We start from the raw sequence: 24,461 nt of genomic DNA, 5'->3' as shown, positions 1-24,461 counted from the left end.
TTCTAAGTATGATCCCAGGAAATGCAATGTTAGTTTGCAGTTCATTTATATCATCAAGTAAATCATCATTTTGTAAAACTATCAAATCCCAGATTTCTACCCCTCAAAGCACAAATGAAAACTATAAAACATGATACCCATTAAGAAAAGAACTGAAGAACCAAATGGACAGCAATGTGAAATGTGCTTTGTTTTGAAAGATAAAAAAATAAAATAGAAGAAAATAAAAAAGAAAAACTTTCATAAGTTTAGAGTTTGTATTGAACATTAAACTACTGCAAACATTATTCATCCTCAATAAAAGCAATCTAACAGCACAGCTCCGAAGTGTAACTTGATTCTTCATCTTGGAAAAAAAAAAGAAAATGTTTAGTCTGATGTGCAGTAATAACAGCCATTTGGCTTGTTCAGCTGTGGGCTTTGTTGAAGTTATATACTTACCCATGTTATACTTTCACACAATGATAACAAAGTCTGAGTAACAGGACTAGCAATGAAATTTGAAGGGCTGCCCATCAAGCAGCGACAAGGAAAGACTAACGTCCTGAGAAATTCAAGAAAGTTTCTTCATCAATGCAGCAGACTACCACCCAAGTGTACTAAAAAGCTCAAGGTCATAAGACCTCAAGTATGTGACAAGGGTAAGAAGAAGAGGAAGAAGTGGGCCCAGGTGCACCTGGCCAAACTACCCTCACAGTAGAGGTCTCCCCACGAACTTTACTGCTAAAAGATTAACTATTTAAAGTGCTGATTGGACTTTCTGTAAGAGTGAACATAACAGGTACAACACATCTTCAACCTCTTCTCAGAGCTTGCTCATGTGAGTTTTAGAAGAAAAAAGTGCAACTGATAACAATTTCATTGTTAGATAAAGTGAGGAAAAAAGAAGTGAACAAGAAATCAAATGAAATCATCTTTCCTTATATCCAGTCATTTTGCACTCTACTAAATTCATGTCTGGATAAATCTCTCCAAGAAAATCACAATGAGAAAGAGAATAAGTTGATCAAGGATGACATAAATTACCTCACTAGCACAGGCACTGCCTGGAAAAGTAATACATTCGCACTGCCTTTAGCAGATATTCTTTTTGTCTAGAGATTGTTTATGTTTCTACAGTAGGCTTTACCACCAAAAACTCAGAAATAAAACAGTTTCCATACACGTAAACTGAGCCTCCCCTTCATCTGGTAGCAGCACTTTGGGGAAGACAATTTCCCCCCACAGAGGTGGTAAGGTTTCAGACCCTTCTAAAATTTGATATGTAGAGAATCTCGGTGTCCTTCCCTCCCAATGTTCAGTCTCACACAGCTGTCAGAACTTACCTGGAGGGAACAATCCATCACCAGGCATTAATATTTCAAAAGCAAAAAAGTTTTGACACGCACAACAAACTACAGAGTTTCAAAGCAATGTAATGTGCAGTTAGCACAACAGCAAAAAGATGACATCTATTTCAATCAACCTAACTACAAAGTTTCCTACAGGGATGACTAACTTAAAAATGTTACACAAGATATTCCATGTTAACTTGAACAGCTCTCCTTTGGCTAATAAGGCTGGAAGTGAAAACTGTCCATGACTCTCTACAGTGAGGTTTAAAAAATAAAAATAAAATAAAATGCACATACAAAGGAACAAGTAACATTACTCTTTTTTTTTTCTTTTTTCCTTTTTTTCTCCTGTCTTTTTAAATGATTGTCAAATTGTCCAACAGAAAAAATTGCTTGATTCTAATGAAATGCCTCTTAAGAACCTTCTATCCATTTACACCATCGGAGAACATAAACCTGTTTAATAATGGTAAGAATGACAGAGCACTGAACAGGCTGCTCAGAGAGGGTGTGTAATCTTCTTCTATGGAGACATTCAAAGACTTATCTGGATGCCCACCTGTGCAGCCTATTGTAGGCTACCTGCTTTAGAAGAGGGGTTGAACTCAATGATCTTTTGAGGTCCTTTCAAACCTCTGCAATTCTGTGATGCTGTGTGATCCTGAATGTACCTGAAGTTTTTGAGTTAGTTCAAAACTTGACAGATACCATAAAATTTGTTCGTAAGCCAGCATTAAAAAAACTGAAATAAATGTGGTGGAGCTAGTTGATAACAAAGTGAGCTCTTTGCTATACACACTAAATGAGTCAGAACAGAATCAGTAATTTCAACCAGGTCATAGAACCTTTTTTATTAAACACTGACTCCACCTACATAACTATCTTTAAATATAACATTTAATTTTAACTCTCACGTGCAAATCAATATTCCATATCTCAGCAGATTTCACATAAGAAACACGTTCCTACTTCCTGAATCATATTTTGTTTGTTTTCCAAGATGCTGTGTAGGTACAAGATCAAGAACCCCTCAATTTTAGTGTCCATTGCCAATAATGGTTCTTGTAAGATGCGCTTAGTGCATACTAAGTATCACTGATATTAGATTAGCCGTCAGAATGGGTGATGAACTATGTCCTGAACACAGAAGATAATGTAATGGCTACCTGAAATCATAGAGCCCATTAGTTTCTATGCACTTAATTACTTACAGGTTTTTTTCACATTCTTTTTGAGATAATGAATGGAATCTAACACAAAGTAATATGTCAAACAATAGTACACAATTGGGGGGGGGAGAGGGGGAAGAAAAAAATAAAGAAAAGACTCACTTCTAGGCAGCTTAAAAAAAGGAAGGGAAAAAAACAGAGGCGTTAGTAACACTGCACTTTGCTTATTATAGGGCAATTGCTGCTGCAGTTCTTTGAAACTACTGATGACAGAAAATTTAAAGAAAAAAAAAATATGATATCATAAAATAGAATGAGCAAAACTTAAAATAAATAAAGCAGGAGGATGAAGACAAATGTCTAAGAAAAAAAATGCCTGTCTCTTTTTTTCCCATATATCATTAATTTTTCATTATGAAATCTAAGAATAAAACATCTTAAACTTCAAGGTATGTAGATTTCCCCAGGGTTTAGGTGGGTAACGAAGCAAACATTTTTCAATGTCTCTCTGGAGAGAGGAGGTCTGCAATGCTTCGATACCAAAGACTGCATAATGACAGACAAATTCACCCAAAGAACACAAAAATAAAAGCCATACAGTAAAGTATCAAGTTGCTGACATATTTGCCATAGCCTCCGTGAACACGTACAGCTTTTCACTCTCATTATCATAGAGGATATTCATGCACAAAGCACAAACATAACCCTCAGAAACAGTCTGTAGCCAGAATGGTCATAAAATTCTGCACTTTTACGTACTTAGTTGGCTGTCTGCATATCAAGGGGCCTCACTATTGGTAGAAGTGGTGGAAAGCAGTTCATGCATTTTGCCTTGGAAAGCAATCCATTGGAAGGAGCAAGATCACAAAAGTTACCAAACATAAATGGAGCTACCCTACCCAGAGGACCAAATATACTCCTTAGAAACTGCCCTAGAGCAAAACTCTTGCCAAACTAAGTTCTAACAAAACTGAGCACTTTCACAGAGCGAACATGCTCACAGTACAGATGTCTTCAAGCAGTTTCAGTGCCAGAGGACACCGTCTAGTGCAAGAGCAGCACTTTCTCACATGTGCTGGCAAACACAGGATTCTGTGGGCACAACTGGTATGCACCTGCTGCACTAGCCCTACTCCTCCATGAGCTGAATACCGGTTCTTACTAATCTTAGTCCACTATGGTATCTTCAAGAATAAGAGAGGAAAAAAATAAAATCTATCTGGGATTAGATCTCTGATTTCTCACAGGCACAAAATGCCAATAAGACAAAATCCAAATCAAATATTTGCAAGCCACTGCTAGCGAACTATAGTTTTCATAACAATTAAGTGTCTAATCCATCAGTGAGGAAGAACCTCTTAATCATGATACAGGAGTACCTGAAATTGCAATAGATGGAGGAATTTCTGCTAAGTAGACACTCCTTGACAGTGATAAGAACAATTAACCTTGAAAAAGCCTATTTCAAACAAGATTTTTTAAAAAAAAAATAGGTTAACATCCACACGCACATCCATTGCAGTCTTTTTCTACTTCAAAGCCTGACAAATTCTAATGATATTATTCTTAAGAATCTGTTATGATAGCCCAAGGAATATACAATAGGAAAGTGAATAGGCAAAGAGAGAAATGGCAAGACTAAAGTTAGTTTGACCTTACCTGGCAGTTGTTGAATGTCAGAAAGCAACCAATTTGTGGTTATTCAGACAAGTATAAGAAAACCACTTAAGAAACTAATGGCAGTAATTGTACATAAGGATAATTCTGCACCAAGTAACCTCTGTATATGATGGGGGGAAGTGCTGAGAGAAAGGCTTAATTCTAGGGAGAAAGAATACTGGATATCACCCCCTGATTTACCTTTCTTCAGCTGAAGGATTTACAGCTATTTACAGTGGGCAGGCCTTTATAAAGGTAATTCACGTGATGTGGCCTGTTCCAGCTGCTGAAGAGAGCCTGTCAAACTTAAAATAGTGAGTCTTACAGGAACGGCACAAATGCACTTCATTAACACACTCACTGCTGGCTCCCAGGTGACATGCACTTAAGTGCCCGTATTTCATTGGCATGTTGACAAGGGAGTCACTGATAGAGCTGCCAGCGTGGCTGAGGTTCAACAATCTCCTTTCCTCTTTTGCCATACCTGTGGGATGGCATTAAGAACGGCAGCCATCTTTTTGTCCAAAGATACACATTGTAGCTTATTTTACCTCTACTTGTTATTTCATTGGAGCTTTTTTTTTTTTAAAGAAGAAAAGAACAACCTCAGAGGTATTTTGCCACCAGCTCTCCAGTAGAAGTCATACTTTTAACATCATCTGAATAGTTATCTTGACTCTTGAATTCATGTCTTCTTACCTGATAACATATTATCTGTTTTTATTGAAGGAAACTTCAAAGTCATTTCATGTTTGTGCCTGTGAATCATCAGATGATCCTCTGTTGGAAATCGCTGTCAGGCAAACACAGAGAGAGGAAGAAAGGAAAAAAAAAAAAAAAAAAAAAAAAAAAAAAAAAAAAAAAAGAATTTAATTCTCTAATAAACTTTTGGCATTAGTCAGAATTTTACAAACGAGAGTTTGAAAGAAATGGATCCTACCAGAAATGGCACAAGAACAGCCATAGACTATTTTGTAAATGCAAGTGAGCATAAGGAACAACTATCAGTACTCTCCTTAGAAACATATGCAGGATTCACTGGGGTTACAAACAGTGAGGGGTCATGCATTTGCTTTAAAATGCTGCAAGATCAAGTTTGGGGTTATAAGAGTCTCGGACACACACTCCACTACCACATCTGTACAAATCACCACGTGCCTGAGGAACTGTGATAACTGCTATTGTGTATGCTTTTAGCCCACAGCAAATGCAAAGTAATGAGCATATCTTAAATCACTTCACTGGATTTTTCTGCTTTTGTGTCTTTCTGCAACCTATCTCCTGAACAGCCATAAAAATGCTCATAAAAGCCAGCTCTTCCCTACCTAGAAGCATTCAGGCAAAATGTTTTTTTATTTGTGGAAAACCAATACACTAACATCAAACTGTCCATGCAAAGGTGCTAAGTACCTTACAATTATTGATGCTCCTTTACAATACTAAATTATCTTCCTCCCTTTTGTCAGGCAGAGAAGTGCTCTGTTTTGTATGCAATTAATAGGTGTGCTAATAGGATCTGATAGCAGTATTTTACAACAAACAGCTCATTTTGATCAGGACAAAGGAGAGAAAGCTGGAAGATGTTGGAACATTTGAATACATAGTTTGCTAAGTTAAAATTCAGTTAAGTTCCCTTCACTAAGTGCATCTGCAGAACTTTGATGCTAACTACTGTAGTAGTTTTAACAGGTTGACTTCAGGACTAGTAAAGAGCAAGAGGTGTTTCACCATGGCTTGGGGAAATACATATTGTCATGGTTTTGTGCTGTCAATATTCTACATCATGACACCATGTGCGGTATGAACTGTTTTGGTGGTATAAGAAAGTGTAACAGAGGGTATGTGGAAGTGTAACAGAGGGTATGTGGAAGTGTAACAGAGGGTATGTGGAAGTGTAATAGAGGGTATGTGGAAGTGTAACAGAGGGTATGTGGAAGTGTAACAGAGGGTATGCGGAAGTGTGGAAGGTTCATGCTCCAGATCTGTGGAATGGCAGCATCCCGAGTACTCAGCCCTTGGAGGAAACTACATATCCCAGGGGACAACGCGGTCAGAGATGAATCACCAGAGGAGGAGGACACACATATAATCTCGCTCCCAGGCTGGAACGTCCCTCTTTTCGCCCTGTCTATCGCTTTGGAGCGCTCCATCCCTGCCGTCTCGCTCTATCAGCAACGTTCCAGCCTGTCGCCTAGAGATTGCAGTAGGCCCCCGGTTCTCCGGGACTCTTTTTTCTCTCTTTCTTTTTCTCTGCCTTGTTTGATATAGTAGTTGTAGTTATATTGTATCATATTGTGTCTCGTATTTAGTAAAATAATTTCTTTCCCTAGATTGCTGCCGTTGTTTTTGTTCATTTCTCCCCTTCTAGGGGCAGCAGCCTCTATCACAGATAAATCTAGATAACCCGATTACACATATATACATATGTATATATATATATATATATATATATACTCTAAGCTATATTATATATTAAAGGCAGCTTTTTAAAGCAATGGAAATGAGTTCCCTGGAAAAAAAAAATACCTCTGGACCTTTTCCTCACTGTGAAATGCTGATTCATTGCTTACTCATCTGGAAGAAACAGAGCACTAGAAATTTATGTTAAAAACAAACGGAATTTGTGAAAGACTTTTGCTCAGTGAAATTGTGAGAGAACAAATAAATAAATAAATAAATAGAAATATTTCCCTTCATGGAACACTAAACTTTGTCTCCAAAGTAAAAGCAGCCAAGCTTAAAGGGGGTTTCATGTGAATGAGATGAAACTATCCCTCCAGCCCAGGTTCTTGATTCTTTTTTCAGTAAACTACTTTCTTAGGCAGAACATCAGCATCCTCAGATGCACATCTACACTCACTGGTGGTGAAGAAGCCATCCGGCATCTTGGCTGGATAGCAGTGCTACAGCACATACTCTTATCGATTCCTCATTCACAGCAATCAGAGATCATGCTTCAGAATGGGAAATTAAATGCTTCTTATGATGTAGTCACACCTACACTTACTGCCTTCCCAAATCGCAACCGCATACAACAAAATAATGCCTCTGAGCGCCTAAATGAGCTTATATCTCCCCTCCACTGACTGAAAACACTTAAGTCCACTGACTTGAGTGGAAGTTTGTTTAAGAATTCAATAAAAAGTTCAACTTTGACCATAAGACTCAGATATTATTATACTATCTCTGTGACAGAATAGTCCAGTGGGAGCTTAACTCTGCCTGTGGAGGGCCTTGGTCAGAGGGACAATCAGAAAGATGCAATCCAGCATCTACAGAAAGGCTCCCATTTAGAGAAACAGCAAAGCTGCTCAGCCTTCATTCAAAGGATCTCAGAATTCTCCTTTTTCTTAGTTCAGCTGCTGACAGAAATGCCTACACTCTGGTAATACTCACATAGTACTTTGTTAGCCCATTGTTTCACCCCAAGAACCTACGGGATTGTAAAAATATGAGCCAGCTGAAAACCTTCAATATAGAGGGAAATATTACCCTCATTAAGAGACGAGGAATCTGAGAAATGGTAAGCTAAATCACTTAAAACAGATGCATACAGGAAGCCTGTGGCAAAAGCACAAAATATGTCTTTGCCTCAAAGTTTTCCCTGCAAGATCTTCACTAAACCAATTAGGATGGGAAGTGCCACACATGGAACTTCCCTTGGCACTGAACAGGAAGAGATGATGGTATTGGTTCTGCAGAAGAAATCCATAAGTCAAATTAAACAGCTTAGCAGGTTAAATCCTTGTCACTTCAGGTTGTTGGGGTTTTTTGTTGTTTTTTTTGTGGATTTTTTTAATAAAACATCTCATGTTACAGGTCAGATTATATCCTCAGAAGCACATGGCAGGTTGCCAGTCAACAGGAATCCCACATGTGCATCCTGGGGCAGAATTCATCTATAGGCTGCATTTTCAATGGAGAATATTTAGTAGAGTAAATCTCACCAAGATTTAAAAAAAAAAATAAAAAAAAATAGTGTTGTATTTAAGTATTTAGAAACATCAGGAGAAATTCAATTCAGTATCAATATAGTAAGAAGCATAACATATTGCATCCTACATACGAGCAGAAAAAAGACAAATGCATGTCGCTTAGTGTGTCCCCTCATACTAGCCATTAAGGAATTTGCAATAGCTGGCTTGAAAAATTAGGGGACAAGGGAAGGCACAGAAGAAGCTTGAGAAGCATTCTACCAACTCACTCTTAAATGGATGTTATGTCTACCTTAAATATTTTTTAGTAACATCACGTGGAGCAAGGAGGGAATTGAGGGGCAGGAAGGACTTTAAAAAAAACAACCTACATTATTATTAGACAAGTGCTAATATATCAGGAGGCATTATGCAAGCCAGAGCTAGTGCTGAGGACTCAATTAATATCACCGCTGACTCCACTCACCTGTGAGCAGCCTGGGGCACTGCAGACAAAAGGCCTCTCCTGCTCCAAGTTCATCTTTGATTCCTCATAAATCTACATGTTAAAAGGGGGAAGGGGAAAGAAAGGGAACCTATGAATATATGCATTCTAAATATCACGAATATATGCAACGTGCAATCTTGACAGTTTTTGTTTTTATTTCAAAATCCCCCCCAGAAAAAAGCAAAGTTTCATCCTTACAGTACTGCATTTGCTAATACTTAGCAGGCTCCCTAAGTCTAAGCTCTAATTACTCCTTCCTGAGCATACATTTTCTCTGAAGAAAGAAAAGAATGTCCATTAGGCTTTAGAAGCAGAAATCCCACCTCAGAGAAAAAGCATATGTTCAATGTTGTTATTAGATAAGACCGTGTCTGCTCAGAAATATCCCGAATTAAAGGTTTTTACCTTTCCTTCTTCAGTTCCTCCTGAACAACATTAAAACCAGACGTCTAGGTTATTTCTGAGAAAGAGACCACTTTTTGAAGTTCTTTGCCCATATTGTTCAGTATTCATAACTTAAATATATTATATGCAGGCTCTGGATATGAACCAGACTAAGATGCATCAACACCCTTAAAAAGATCAACTAGATCTTAAGGAGCTCCAGAAGCTTTGACTAAAACTGCAACTTCACCGTAGCAGTCCCAGACCCATAATTAAGCTCCAAAGCCTGGGGAAGAGCTCCTGGGTCTTAAGTAAACATGGCAAGAAGAAAGCGTTTGCCCTCAGAAGGCAGCGATGCGGCTGATTTGGGTCAATATTCCCGGTGTGGCCCTGACCAGCATGAGCAAAAATCATTTGTTAGCAACGGCATAGGACTTAAAATAAACAAATCTCTTCTTGCTAAATCTTTGGAGCCTGTTGTTACAATTGGCACTACGATTTGGAAATAGCTGACCCACCTTAGAGCACCATCTATGACTTTGGCTTTAAATCCCTTAAAATTCAGTCTCACCATAACCCCACTGACACAAATATTAGAGTTGTGTTTGTGTGAATCTCTTATAGAACAAAAATGAGTATCTTAGTAGAGAAGCAGAAATTGATCCTAAAGCCACAAGAATGTACCGTACAAGTACTAAAATTAGTCTATTTTGCCATCAATCTCTAAAATCAGTGTGTCACTTCTGGTTACCAGGAATATTTTAACCACACTTAATCTTGTTATTAGGTAGACGTTATTTCCAAGAGCAAACAACAAAGGTACTGTTAACTCAAACATCAGCCCAGACCTGTAATTATAGCGATTATCTTCAGTAATGTAAGTTTCCTGTAGCAACAAAACTTTTGGACGATAACTATTTCTTTTTTATTATAGTTTACTCCAGTGGACAGCAGTGGACTAAGAGTATATTTCCTACCTACGCCCCAAAAAAGAAAAGATATTCAACAGAGCTTCCTTTACCACCTCCACTGACTCCCATTCCTATTTCATTTCACCTTTACCCTCTGCAAGGATCCTGCCCCTCAATGTGATCAACTGATTAGCACCAACTAGTTTTCTTGATACAAATATCTCCACCAAAATGTGGCCTAAGACAGACGATTCATTGAACCAAATACAATCAGGTGGTAAGGAAGACCCCAGCTCAGCTATCCAGCTAGAACTGAAATAGCTACAGTTGTACCTGATTTACTCCCTCAAGATTATTCATATCCTGTTTTGATTTAACTTACATCTCTGTTAAACTGAAATAGGACACTCATAATCAGAAATGAAAGAGCGTGTTTACATCAAGACTTACATTAAAATAACTTAAAGTGTAAAGTTACTTCTAATTTCAGCTATTTCAGTTCCAGTCCATGCATAGACAGGCTCTTCAGAGGTGAAGCAATAAAAGATCTCAGAATTAATGCTATCCTGCCGAACAGAAACAGCCAGCAGAGAGATAACTGACAAAACAAACAAACCCCCACAAAAACAAAAACAAAACCCCCAGCTAGTTTGATTTTTAAATCCACCTCTATTTATGGTATGTGACCCTGCAATGTTGTCTTTCCTAAAGACCTTTTCACAGAATAAAAAGGGAAAAAAAGGCTTTATCTGAGATCTCAATTACTCCTGCAACTGAAGCTCTGCCAAATGTTTATGTTACCTCTTCCTCCCCTCCTCAGGGGACAGTGACAACTGCATTTTCAATAGCAGAACAATAGATGGTACTCAGTTAGAGAAAACAGAGAGCAACAATTCTGGTCCCAAGCGTCCAAGTGAATTTTAATATGTTGCCATAAATTATTTGGATTTTGTTTTCTAATTGAGTACTGAACACATAAGACTTCTTTGCTCTCTCTGAGCACTGCGATTTAATCCCTAAATCCATAAATTCATACAACTATATAATTACCAGGGTTATCTAGGTAGACAACATGGGGCAAGCACCAAAATAGTACACATGGTGCACATCAGCATCTGGAGTGTTGGAATTGACTGAGGGAAACATGGACTTGGATTTTATTCTCAGTACTTCAAGAAGGATTCAACATCAAGTAATTTTTTACCACAAAGGTATGAGCAATTGCCAGTTCCCCAGAACCAGTCTTTGCAGACTATTTTAGAGGCTAATGTTAAGAAAAAGAAAACAAAATAAATAATCCAGAATGGCCCTATCATGTATGCCCTCCGGGATACTGCCTCGTGTGACTTGACCCATAAAACAAGTTATCAGATGCCCTCAAGTCAAGTTGCACTACGCAGAATTCATATCTAACACCATCACTGCGGTTGTGGCTGTAATTACGTTGACTCACTTAGAAGAGTAAATGAGTGAAAGAAGCTGCTTGCTGCCTCTAGAGAAAGTGTGCAGGGCCATACAACTCAAGTCCCCTTCTCCTACAGCCTGTGCAGGTGGTTCAGCATGTACGAAGGAAATCACACAACCAATGGCAACATATCTACTGCACCTAATAAAAATAAATCACAGCAACCTTTCCATCTAAATTAAGGCGCTTATTAACCTTTAGGGTCTTAAATATTCAAGTTACACTCACGCACCTTTCACAGTACTACACATGACTGCCACAATGAATGCACACAAAGAATATCAGGCAAATCTGTGATGACTGAAAAGGTTAAGAATTGCTCTGCCTTATTTGTATTCATTTATTGATAACAGCCTATCGCAACTGCATGGCCTCTTCAAAGAGATATATAAGAGTTACAAACATAAGTGAGCAATAATGTTGATTTGTCTGCATTAGCCCTGGTGTTATTAACAATAGATATGAATGCTTAATGCAGCAGAAAAGGGGGTTGAATTTTAATAGAGATGTTAACAACATCTGTCAGCATTTATTGCCCTATTGTGACCATGTAAAGAGCCTTATTGGCTGAATATAGAAGCGAGGAAATCTGCTACACTGTTGTAGCCTGCCACTCTTCTGAAATATCACCCTGCTCAGAAACAGCTAAGGTATTCCAGCTATAAAATAAATAAACAAAAATATAGAAGAAACATAGAAAGATTCCTCCAAGCCATACCACATCTATGAGAAAGTAAGCACTGCAGCAAGCCAACATGTTCTTCTATTGCTTGATTTCTGCATAAGATGCTTCTAAACATTTTTTATTGTAAATGATAAAACTGAAGCCTGCAGTGAGGCATACAAGAAGAAATATAAAGCAAACAGAAGAAACAAAACCACTCTCGGAGCACAGAAACGAGTTAGATCCCCTCCCAGCAGCATCGAGGGGAAGCACCCCGTGCCCTTACACTCTTCAAGCAGAAGCGCACAACCATCCCTTTTGGATCAGAAAAATACTTCTAACAATGGATGCCAAGAAAACACAGTCCTTTCTGACTCCCTCTCCCCCTTTTTAAACTCAGCAGTAATCTTATTGCCTTACTGGTAAAAACATCAAGCAGGCTTGTTTCCTGTTTCAATGTTATTCTTGAAGTGGGCTGCAGTAAGAGTCTGATTTTCATTGGGCTATTATTATTTGCAGCTGTGCGACCTTTTTAACCCTCTTTTAAAAGTGACATTTCAGCCTCCAACCTCAAGCTGTCTAAACGTTGCAAGGTTTTCAGTCCTCTGATTAACAGTGAAAAAGAACCGGTGGGGAGGTGTACTACCATGTGCCTGGTACAGGTCAGAGCACCAATCCTGTCATTTGCACGAGTGAGTAATTATGCTCATATGAGCAACCTGTTTGTTGAAATTAATCACCTGGGCACGTTTGCAGGACAGGTTTCTTCAGGCTGCTGTGACCCAGGTCACTGAAATTGCTAAACACAAGCACAAAATCTGCAGCCACTATGCAGAGACATGAGCGATAAATGAAGCATCACCTATTTCTTAGGGTCACGGCCACAGTGTACAAGAAGTGAGAGGAGATGTAGTTATGGTGCACTTGTGAATATCAAAGCACACCATCGATGTATGCAGCATTTTAAAATGCTAGTGGCAGCTCTTCAGCACGGGACTATTTACAGATAATTACAGGGTTATTGCAAACGCTATTATGACTTGTTGGTTTTGGAAGTGTAGCACGCGCAGGGTTAATGCCTACAGTTGTTCCCAGTATGCCCCTGCATGAGCAAACCAAAGTTAAGTATTGTTGTGCTGAAACGGTGCATGGTGTTTTCATCTTTGTGGAGCGCCCAGTGGAAGTGCTTGTTTTTAAGGCTAGCATCATGCTTTCCACATGCACACATACAGGGCTCATTATCACGGCCCTGCCCGCTCCAGCTGCTACAACAGAGGGTCTGTCAGCATTTCCATTAGAACCCCCCCTCCCCTCCAGTTTCAGGATTAAAGCATTTCCAAATGGTTCTGGATGCTGGAAAGTAATTTGTGTCTGGAGTCCCCAAGAAGGCCTTTAATGTGATACACATTTGAGCTGGGGCTTGAGCCCTCACTGGTACTCCAGTGAAGTCTTTGTCATTACATTTATGACATTTATATGTGGAAAAACACTCAGCTTGGGCCTTTATTCATTTGTTTTAAAAAAGGAGAGCCCCATAAATCTTCAGGCAGAATGGAGTGCTCTCAAAAAGTGGTTGATGTGTGAATTGCCTCAACAGCGAGTGGCACTGGGTTCCATCCCCATGGCTGGCAGCAGAGATCACCATCTGTGTGGCACAGGGTGCCTTGCTGGTATGGATGTCTCCTGCCACCTGTGCTGGTCAGCAGTATACTTTAGGATCAGCTTCAAACAGAGTACCAAAAAGACTGCATTTTCATACTTGCCAAACACCCTGTTCTTTTAAAACAGTTCCTCAGTTTGTTTATTGCCTGTATGAACAAAACTCAGTTCTGGGAAGGTTCCCCAACAGTCTAAAGGCTTTCCCCATCTCTCTCTCTTCCAGGTATACCCATCTGTCTCCAGATCGACAGAGGCAGAAGTGTTCTCACTTCCCCACTCAGCATTTGGCCACTGTAAAACAGTTTCTGCAATCAAGGAAAACCAAATAAGTGTCTCTTGCAGATCTTCTGCTTTCTTCTAAAGAACGAGAGAAGAAATAGAGCTGAGGGTAACCAAGCAGAAAAGGGAAACAAAGATAGGAAGTTTCCAAAGGGAGAAAGAATAAAGTTTGAAAAACTCAAGAGTCAAGGAGCAGGGAAACTGGGGGAAAGCAGAGCCCCAAAAGGGCAGAGGACAAGGAGCCACAAGTGGAAATGAGGTGGAAGAAGATAGTGGAAATGAGGCCTGCAGACCTCTGGGTACAGAACAAAGGAAAGAGGAAGAAAGTAAAAGGATAGTTCTGAAAAATAAACTCAAAATAGAGAGCAGTTGGCCTGCTGTCTTCCCATGTAACAGCAGTTAGAGCCCAACACTGTATTCCAACCAATCAAGACAGGAACATTTGGTAGAGGGCACAACTTGTCCTCAGTACTGGATGAGCACAAGTTTAGATTATCAATAGTCATTTCCTAGGCTCTCCACATCAGTATGTGAAATCCAGCATGGATTTTCTTGGTGTAGAGGATTTGCTGTCTTATGGAAATAACCATGGGGTTATTAAGCACAAGCAATAGAAGACAAAATAAAAGGAAATAGGAGAACAAAAGTGGAGAGCAAATTAAAAAAATAAAAAAAATAATAAAAAATAAAAAATAAAAAAAAAGGACTTAAAAGTTCATGAAAGTTATCTCAGCACAGAAGTATTCTATAGGTTAAATCAGATCTTTATAGGGAAAGATATCTATTACTTCAACTCTGGAAAAGCACTTCCAGGAATATTATGGTTCTTTTACACTCTGCAACTGACCAAGTAGGGACTGCCTCCCCTGGAAGCTTTCCAAGCTTGTAGCTTTGCAACTGTCCCCCACTGATTACAGCCGTAATACCTGCTTTCCCTCGTTACTAGTTTGAAACAGCACAAGACCTGACTGCAACTTTGCTGACAATGCAGAGGTTTGCTTCACAGCACATGCAGCAGCAGCAACACAGGCTGTAGCAATATAACCACAAACACAGGCAATGCAAGGAAAAGTCACTGTTTGACCATGAACATTTCACACACTGGCAGACAGAAATGACACTTGTATCACTTCTCTGTTTTACCTACAATTAGTTTTTCTGCAAGCTTCTTTGCTGCTGGAAAAGCCCAGACCTGCTAAACAAAACCAAAATCTGAGTCTACAGATGCAACATGCCAAATGTTAAGGAGAATGTCAAGTGTCTATGGCTAGTCGATTTCACATTTATCCCAACATGAATAACTATCCCATTAGGTGTTCAACTTAAGTGCTTATTCTAGAAGATTTAAACTGCTGTGGGTCTTGGGATAGTAAAAAGAGAGAAAGAGATAAAGGGAGGGAGAAAGGAAGGCAGAAAGGGAGAGAGAAAGGAAGAGAGAAAGGAGGGGAGAAAATCTATCTTAGAGAAGGATTCAAAAAGACACCTTAAATAGTCTGAAGAAAACTCTACTATCTCAAAGAGTCAATCAACCTTTGATTGGTTGTTCAGAGTGGTGATAATATCTCTGTCTACATAAGTCACCGTCCATCTCAAATTGTTCTGCACAAAGAGAGGCGGGAAGAACTGCAAAAAACTACAGTAACAGCTGTGGCAGGAATCTTGCTTCAAGAGACAAACACTAAGAGCTAGTGTTTTAAACGAAAAATGTATTTGCTCTGTTCTTTCTTTATGAGCAAGTCTTGGCTTCTCCCTGTTTGGGACATGGTCCCTTGGGGCACAGAACATGCACATAGAAGTTAAAACCACCATTAGCTGAAATCAATATTTACCAGCAAACACAAGATTTAAAGGAGAAGATACATGCAGAGAACTCCATTCCAGACTCTTACAGACATTATTAACACAGATCCAATTGCACCTGCTCTCTCATTACTAGGTTTTTAGAGGGTTACACACTTAACACCACTGCAATGCAATATGTGATGCCCTAGTGAGTTACTAATCACTAAGTACAGGATGCTTAGAATTGTATCTACAGCTATTTGCCAGGAAAAGGGAAAAAGGACAGAAAACGCATGGCTTGTCAGTCTGCCCCAATTTTCACTCATCTCCCAAAGGTTAATAGTGTTAAGTGAGGTGGGTCCTCTATCTTCTGCAAACCCTTTCACAAGCACGGCGCCATTCCCAGAGCTGTGGAAGCTGCTATGCTTCTTGTCAGTAGTTCTTATGCCAAGAGCTTTATCGTGGGTGTATGAAAGGAAAACAAAGAGTCTGCAGATCATCTTCGCAAGTTAAGATGGTTTATCATGCCTAATGCTGTGAAGTAAAAAAAAAAAAATTAAAAAAACACAACACACAACAACTCCAAGGAAAAATTCGAGTGCGATGTACTGGAGAAGATCTACAGGAAGCCTATGAAGGGCAGAAAAGGCAACTGCAACTTTGGCAAGAAATGAAGCCCATGAAATAGAGGGTGTCAATGATGAACTCCCAGTAACATCTGGCAAATAAGCTAATCTTTTGGGACTTTCCAATGTTGGCAGATAAGCATGTTGTCTGTCCCTTCAAAGGCTGACCTCATTTCTATCCTTGGGTTAATGGCATGCAAAGCTCCATGCTACAGTTACTTTTTTCCCTCTTTCCCCCTCGCTCCCCCTCCTCCCTTCCCGCCCCCAACAGTTATTATTAAACACCAAACAACTTTGCCTATTGTTATAGTTTGCATACAATTTAATTAAGAGTTTTCCCTCCAGGAATAATATTGACTGAGGGTTTTGAAGGGTTGTTTTGTTTTTTAAGTGTACTGTAACTGCAGTATGCTAATTGCTTTGGTTTATGATACACAAATAGATAAAAGAATTCACCTACCTTGCATGCAAATAAACACTTGGACTTCCAAAGGGAAGGAAGAAAAAAAGAAAGCATAAAAGACATCCTGGGGGAAACAATAACACAAAGCTGCTTAGCTGACTTTCATACCAGAAGCAGTTAGGGGCTTCAAGATGGGCTTTGAAAATTCAGCCAGCCCAAATTCCCCTTCCATTTTATTATATAAAATAATCCTTAAACTAGATCTCTGTAAACCAACTTTCTACACTTTATAGATACAATTTTGCAATTCCATGTATTTAAAATAATTTGAAATTAAGATCAATCTTGCTTTTTACTTTTTTTTTTGGCTTCATAACTAACACACAGGACAACTTAAGACTTTCATTACACAGAAAAATGAGGCCATTAATAACTCTGCTACAAGCCATTAATTATTAACTTTCACCCTTTCATAATTAAATTTTGTAAGGATTTTTTTTTTATAGTTGCGAACTTCTCTTTCTTCAAAATGACCAGAATTCCTGAATCAAGCCTCAGCATTCACTGTTCTTAGTGAAAGATAAAATCCTCTGGGGTAACAAATCTCTGCTGGGAACACTGGCAGCTCGCACGTCCCCTCAGGCAGCACTCAGCACAAGAAAGTCATAGACATTAAAAACTGAAGACTCTTCTCTTCAGCCCTAGCCATCAAGGGCAAACTGATCTGCAGCACTTCGAACTGCAAATGTGCAAAACTACTACTGGAAATCTCCACTACATAACCCTTATCTTCAGACACTCTTAGTTTCTCACCATCCTGTAACGAGATTTACTGACAGCAGCTTAACGACCAATTTCAGCTGAGTTTCATTTGGATTTAGGCTCTTCTGTGTGCTTTTATGAACACAACGATGGAGTCATCCTACTGTTAAAATAAGAGTCTTTGAATTTTGGAATTAAGTTTAAAAGCTCTTTCCACTTCATCCTCGTGTAGCACAACACTACTAGACTTTAAAAGGGCCATAAGAAGTAAGCAAGGTTTTTCTCAATCTTATCAGCAGCTTAGAAAAAAAAATATACTAAGAGAAGTTGCAGATATTAAAGTGAGAGCTCCTGTATTCCTGTGGCCCTGTTACAGGTTACAACCAGCTCCTTCTTCAGACTAGAGGCTTTCACCCTGCCGAAACAACTATAACTATGGACCAAAAGTGCAGCTTCAGAAAGTTAAACAAAGCCCTTTTTGAGGCCAGGTATTTTAGTCTGTATCTGCTGGAGAACCTGAAGGTACACCAGCAGTCGTGGGTTGTGTGTACTGCAGGTATCGCCAACAAATTAGAATCTGCTGCAGATACCATCAACAAATTGGGCCCTTCGCAGCTTGTTCAGGATCTTATCGAGACGGCATTGCCCAACCACCACTGTATGAAACACGTTTTGCTTCCTGAGGAGGATCACTCTTCTTAGGAAGTCAGGAGCTGGACACCTGCCCAGCATCCTCCTCGTGGAGGAGTTTAGTGGCACACGTGGGCCTTCTGAGGCTGGAACAGTGGCCCCAACACAGCCCCCTGCAGTCCCCAGGGAGCTGCAGATATCACCAGGAAGGGAAGCCATACTCATCTGTGACTGCTTCTGAGGTGTTGTGAAAGCAGGAGCCATCACTAAGGCCTGGAGCCTGAAGTGAGCCATGTACAGTGGTGGCTCTGAAACCTCAGCCATACTGACACTCTTCTCCCACTGAAGAGGGTCTAAATGAGGTCTCTGAAGACTTTTTCTCACGTGTCTGCCTCCCCTGAGCATGGAAGCAGTGATCCCAACCTTCCCCAGCATTTGGGTGAAAAGGAAAAGCATCCAGAGGTACTCACAATGTGTTCACACCTCCTAGCCTGTGACACAAGCTGCACCCTGCAGTACATCTGCTGTGTGAAAGTGAGAAACGACAACCTGCCTGTATCCATACTCCCAAACGGCAGTTCAAGCAGCAGCATCTTAGAGAAGCCCCAAGACAAGCATGGCTGTGACCATGCTCTTCAGAATCAATTGAGCAGCACCTGCCAGCAGGCAAATGCATATGCAAACAGTGGGGAATGCTCCTGACGTTTCTTTCCTTCCTAAAGGACCGCACACACGTCTCAGGATGAAACTCTCCAGAACCCATCTTGAAAAAGACTTCCACACTGCATTAAAGAAAGCATCTTTTCTGGCTGGTGGATTATTGCCTCCATTAAGGAGGCCGTGCATCGAGATGAAACAATTCCCAGTCAGTTACCAGCCACTAATTTCTAGCAGTGACCTATCCACAGCTTCAAACAAGAATACTACAATCCAGCAGACATGAAAAAATATGACTTTCCAAAAAAGAAGGAGGCAAAGGAAGGAGTAATTCTCCATAGGCTGTACATTCACAATCTGCGAACAACTCACAGCAACTTGTAACATGCTGCAAGTGTAAAGCGGTGAAATTCAAACATCCCTAAAAACCACAGATTTGTAACTTGCGCTTATGTAAATACACAGCTTTCAAGCCTCAGCCATCTTGGCCATAGCTCTTCTGGGAAAAATGAAAAAATCTTGGCTGAGGTTTCCAAGAGCAAGTAGTGATACTGACTGCCTTCATTTTTTAGGTGTCCAATCAGAAATGCTTTAAAAGGACTTCAATTTCAAGCCATGCTGCACACGCCTTCTTTGCATCATACCCCTTTAGGGAATATTTATCTTAAAAAGCAAGCAAATAAGGAAAAGTCAGACACATGCACATTATTTTGCTCATTCTGCTCTCAGGATTCTTACCTACACAGATGTAATATTGTTTTGAAATTACAGACAAGAAGATAAAGAGGACAAATTTGAAGTGTGAATTTTCTAAACAGAGTCTGGAGATGCCCAAAATCTCACTAACCACAGTGACCTTTAAGTGTGTTAGACCCGTGGCCTCTTCTTTAAAATCCCAGCTGACACGATAGATCCCAAGTCATGCAAAGTTGATGGAAAAGCCAGGACATAAACACATATGTATTTATATCCGCAGCGTACTTTGTAACTACAAGGTCATTCTTTTGGGACTGGACAGCACAGACGGATCCTGATTTTTGCATTTTTAATTAATACAATTTATCTCATTTTCAATTACTGAGAAGAGAGTCATGAATAATGAATTCTTTGTATGAGAAGTTTGATTTTTTAAAAAAAAAATAAGCTATCAACATAAAACTGACAGTTCCTAAAATGAGTATTTCTTACATAAGCTCTTTGGATGGTCTAGTAAGCGTATGAATATATAATTCCTTTGACCCCTCATGGAGGAAGTAAAGTTCACTGAGATTTGTACCAGAACAGTGAAAAAATACCCTTATTTCAAAATTAATCAGAATGTAAGGTTAACATCTTCTAATGCTATAGATAATACAATCCAATACACAGAAAGCCCAAAGAGTCAACCCAATAATATTTGCATACAGAAACACCAAACTTATTGCAGTTTACCTGCCTGTACAGCAAACATGCTTTAGGTGCCTTGTATCAACTGAAGGGGTCTACTTATACCTCACAGCACCCAGGCTACAGCAGCAATCGTCATCACAACATAACCATACAATTGAGGTAACTGAATTCCTGCAAAGGCAGGTTTTTTTGGTTAGCAATATCAATGACTGCTTCCAATCAAGTGTTTATGGGTTATGGCTTTGGTGTTTGGAAACACAGAGCACTTTTGGAAAGAAACTTTCACCCTAAGAGCTTAACAGATCCTCACAGTGCACCACCTGCCTCAGATCAGGCATCTGAGGAGAGTCAGGAGTTGCTCTCAGAAAGCTGTATTACTACAGGATTCCTCTTTCCAAGTACATGCTAATACTATGAAGGCCATTGGAACCGTGTACTCTAGCTGTGATAATTTTCCCTGACAATTTACTATGCAACTCTATAGGCAAAGGTTAGGTTTTCTTCATAGAGAGGGCTATTTCTATGAAGTTTCAGATAGTGACTACTGCTTTCTTATGTACTTAATTTTTCAATCAAGACCTTCCTGCCTTCTTTTCTTAATGACTTCTTCTGGCAACCTCTTTTCAGTGAAAAATAATAATAATAATAATAAAATAAGCTGAAGCCACAGGAAAAAATTACTCTGAGGATGGTGTTTGTGTTACCGTTTGAGTGTAGAATTATGGAAATATTTAGGTTTCTTCCTCAGTGCACACTTTAGGGAATTTTATAATTCCATTCTAGCTCTTCTGTTCACACATGTGATAAGACTGACTGCAAAATCCATTTTGCAGGAGTTGATAAGGCAATGTTAATACAATTTCTAAACAGAGAATGCAGTCCCACAACTAAGGCAGTCAAACCTCGCAGTGGTGAGGAAACCAGTTTGAAGATGTGTTACAGAGATCAAGCCCATCTCTCTACTGGATATGCCCTTATATTTGGTAGAAAGGGAGGAGGAAGCAGAAACTATCAGACTGCATACAGGCTGGCAATGATCCCTTCTTCCCATCACTCCTTTTCAAAAACTCTATAGCCTGTGGTTTTTGATGGGAGACTTTACCTGTGTGATAAATCATAGTTGGTTAAACAATTCTTTCTCATTTATCTCAAATCCTTTTTGGAGGGCTTCATCAGAACAGTTCTGCCTGCAGATCTACAGTGAGCAATCCAATGTAGCTCATGGAACTCCTGATAGAGTACGAACATGAAAATGTATATCCACCATGGACTGTGATTTCAAAGTAAAAAGAAGCATGGCCAGAATATTGCATGACTACTCATTTTGGTGTGTGAAAATCCCTTTGGTGTTTTCCAGTTAATAAGGATGAAAGGGGAAAAAAAAGAGAGAGAGAGAGAATAGAACATGGGAAAAAATTATAGGGCTGCACAGGCACCCTCAAAGAAACATGGACCGAACAACCTTTGAAGTACTCAATTCTAAAATGAGCTCATATGAGAACTTTTTAAAGCAATAAAAGTGAAGCGCCAGAAACAAGTGTAAGTTACAGCCTGAAGTGCTTTATCACAGCTCCATGAACCTTCTTCCATAAAAACCAGTTGCTCAAAAAGTTTATTTACTTCAAGAAAAGAGGTGAACTGGTCTGGGGGAAAAGAAGAGGGAAGATCTTGTTGTTTCCCAGAGGTGTGTTGACAAATAAGACTTGCACCTTATATCAAAATCATTGCAGGAGGAGAATTGTCCTCTGCCAACTTGCAAGAAGACATTTGTGGATGCCCTATCCCTGCAAGTGTTCCAGGCCAGGCTGGATGGGGCCCTGGGCAGCTTCATCTAGTGCCTGATTTAGTAGGTGGCAACCCTGCCCACAGCAGAAGGTTTTAAGTAGATGATCTTTCAAGTCCCTTCCAACCCAATCCATTCTATGATTTTTGCACCTGGGGGTTGAAGAACAATTACCAGTGTACTATCTACTTCTGCAAAATACTCCTGCCCCCTGGAGAGAAAGTCTCTGATTTAACAACATGCCTATAGGTACATAAAATCACATGCTGGCTTTTCAGTTTGCTGCCTCCAGACATTATGACTTGGCCAACTGTATGTCTCAGCTGTGCCACACAAAATACTATGCCTAAGTACCCGGCACCATGCAGATCTGGACAGAGATACACTCACATGCTGGAAGAAATGGCATTGCTCCTGTGCTAAACTGCCATGCCTTTCACCACACACAAAACTCTGTTGAGGTGATGTGCTCTTCCAACCCTATGTCTGCTCACCCACACAAATCTGAGAGGTCCTGCACTGCATGATGTACACATAACCAACTTTACTCCAAACATCCTCAGCACCTCCACCTCAGTCTCTCCATAATCAGTGGAGAGAAACAGGCACATGAAAACAACACATCTGATGTAGACATCTATGTTGCAAACAGAGGAATCATGAGATGTAAGTGCCACTTTCACTCTACTAGGTCTGGAAGATGCATGGAAGATCACCTCGGATATCACACAGATGCCTGTATGTGATCAGAAAACCCTATTCCTCCATTCCTGAAGTTATAGCAGGTGTCTGAGCTAGGGTAACACTACCTGCCTACTGCTACAGTGCTTTTAAACCTCTGGATGGCAACATGCTGAAAAAAAAGAGAAAAAAGGGCATGACGCTGTTGCTATTCATATTCTTGAAGCACAAGTTAGAGAGAAAGAGATAAGAAAGACAAGATCCATCACTTCGTTTTTTTCCTTTTTTTTCCTTTTTTTTTTTTTTTTTTTTTTTTTTCCAGCCAGATCATGTTTTGCTGCTGCTGGAGTAGAAAGCTGGCTCCAATATCTGCACTTGTGTTCTCTTGGCACTTCCAGCCTCCGGGACTGGCTAGAATTAGCAAGAGGAAATATCCTACACCATCCAAGGGGAAAGGAATGCTTCGCAGAGCTCACCGTGACCTGCCTGATCAAGTAAGAGCAGCCCTCCAGAGGAGTGTGGGCAGACCTTCCTCTCATGGGCATGGCTGCAGTGAGGGATCCTGAGGTGCCTACAGGGGCAATCCAGCACAGAGACTGCGTGAACCACAGACAACAAGTACTGCTTTCTCACTCTACAGCTTTCCTGTCAGATAATTGCTGGAAAAGACATGATAGCAACAGAGCTTGTGAGCTTTTGCTCTTAATTTACAGCAGACAGAAGTTACTTTTAAGTATATCTAAATGATAATGTCATCAATATAACTCGTGCTGGGAAGTCGTAACAAATGTATAACAATTCCTATTTCCAGCCTTGTTTGGCTGCCATGAGGTTCCGTAAGACCCTTCCACATTTGTCCCAGATTTTGTACTCTATACATGCAAATATTCATTACGTGGCTTCAAAGTAACCTGCAGGAGCCCTGAGAAGAAACACAGCCAGGCAGCTGGAAGAGAGAAATCATCCAGCACTGAGACTCGCTTGTTCAGAGCCATTTAGAGATCTGTCCTGATTATACAAATGAGATAAGAAGCACAGATTTTAAAATTATACAAATGCTGAGCCATTTGTTTTAGGAGATTTAGCAAAATGAACCCTTTACGTATCATTCTTCAAGTAATGAAGTACTCCATCTGGGGAAGCAGTTATGGTAGGTCGACATCATCCTCCAAGGTTACTTTCCTTCTTTATTGTTAAACTCTGTAACACCCTGCAAGCCCCAAGGGCATCCCTGCAGCAGTCTTTGGAGAAAGAAAGACAGAGGGAGAAAGTTGTCCTTGGATTTGTTTAGCAAGAAAGAGGCCAATACTGGGACAGGGAAAAAGGGCTTGCATAGAGTTGGAGCTCTCATGGATTTGTAAAATCATCCATGCACATGGAATATATTGAACCTTGAACCTCAACTAAGGTCAAGCAAGTTTAAGGCTTGATACAGATGTTTCACAGAACTCTGGTAAGTGAAGGTGAATGTTACTGTTAAGGCAGGAGAAAAAAACAAGCTATAAAAATGGTTGGTTGATTGTTTATTTTTCTTTTCAGTCCATTGTCGAGTTTACTTTGTCCCCCTTAAGTCTAGCACTGGTATTTCCTGCGTCTGGGTGATGACAGCGATCTCTTATACACCACATAAAACAGATTTAGAAGTCTGAAAGCCACTCCTGGCCTGGTTTCTCCCCGGAAATATATCCTCCAAAACAAGGGAATATTTTCTTCATTTGTCTTTAATGTATAAAAATACTGTTAGTCACCAAAAAGAGGGAAAAATAATAATAACTATAAGCAAAGTGCCAATCCCTTCATAA

At 39.8% G+C, this 24,461-nt stretch overlaps 1 protein-coding gene across 2 annotated transcripts in view; it reads right to left on the bottom strand.

Annotated features, from left to right (window-relative positions):
• Positions 1-24,461, bottom strand: part of CREB5 (cAMP responsive element binding protein 5) — a 244,479-nt gene that overhangs the window by 199,349 nt on the left and 20,669 nt on the right. For both annotated transcript variants that reach the window (XM_072328199.1, XM_072328198.1), the window contains 2 exons: positions 8,564-8,635; positions 4,862-4,955 (listed from right to left, as the gene is read on the bottom strand). In XM_072328199.1, the coding sequence (XP_072184300.1) occupies positions 4,862-4,955; positions 8,564-8,617 (148 nt within the window). In that variant the 5' untranslated portion in view covers positions 8,618-8,635. The remainder of the gene's footprint in view (positions 1-4,861; positions 4,956-8,563; positions 8,636-24,461) is intronic.

Source organism: Excalfactoria chinensis, chromosome 2, assembly GCF_039878825.1.
Source record: "Excalfactoria chinensis isolate bCotChi1 chromosome 2, bCotChi1.hap2, whole genome shotgun sequence".
Lineage (NCBI taxonomy): Eukaryota > Metazoa > Chordata > Aves > Galliformes > Phasianidae > Excalfactoria > Excalfactoria chinensis.
This window is presented reverse-complemented; position numbering and strand designations above follow the sequence as displayed.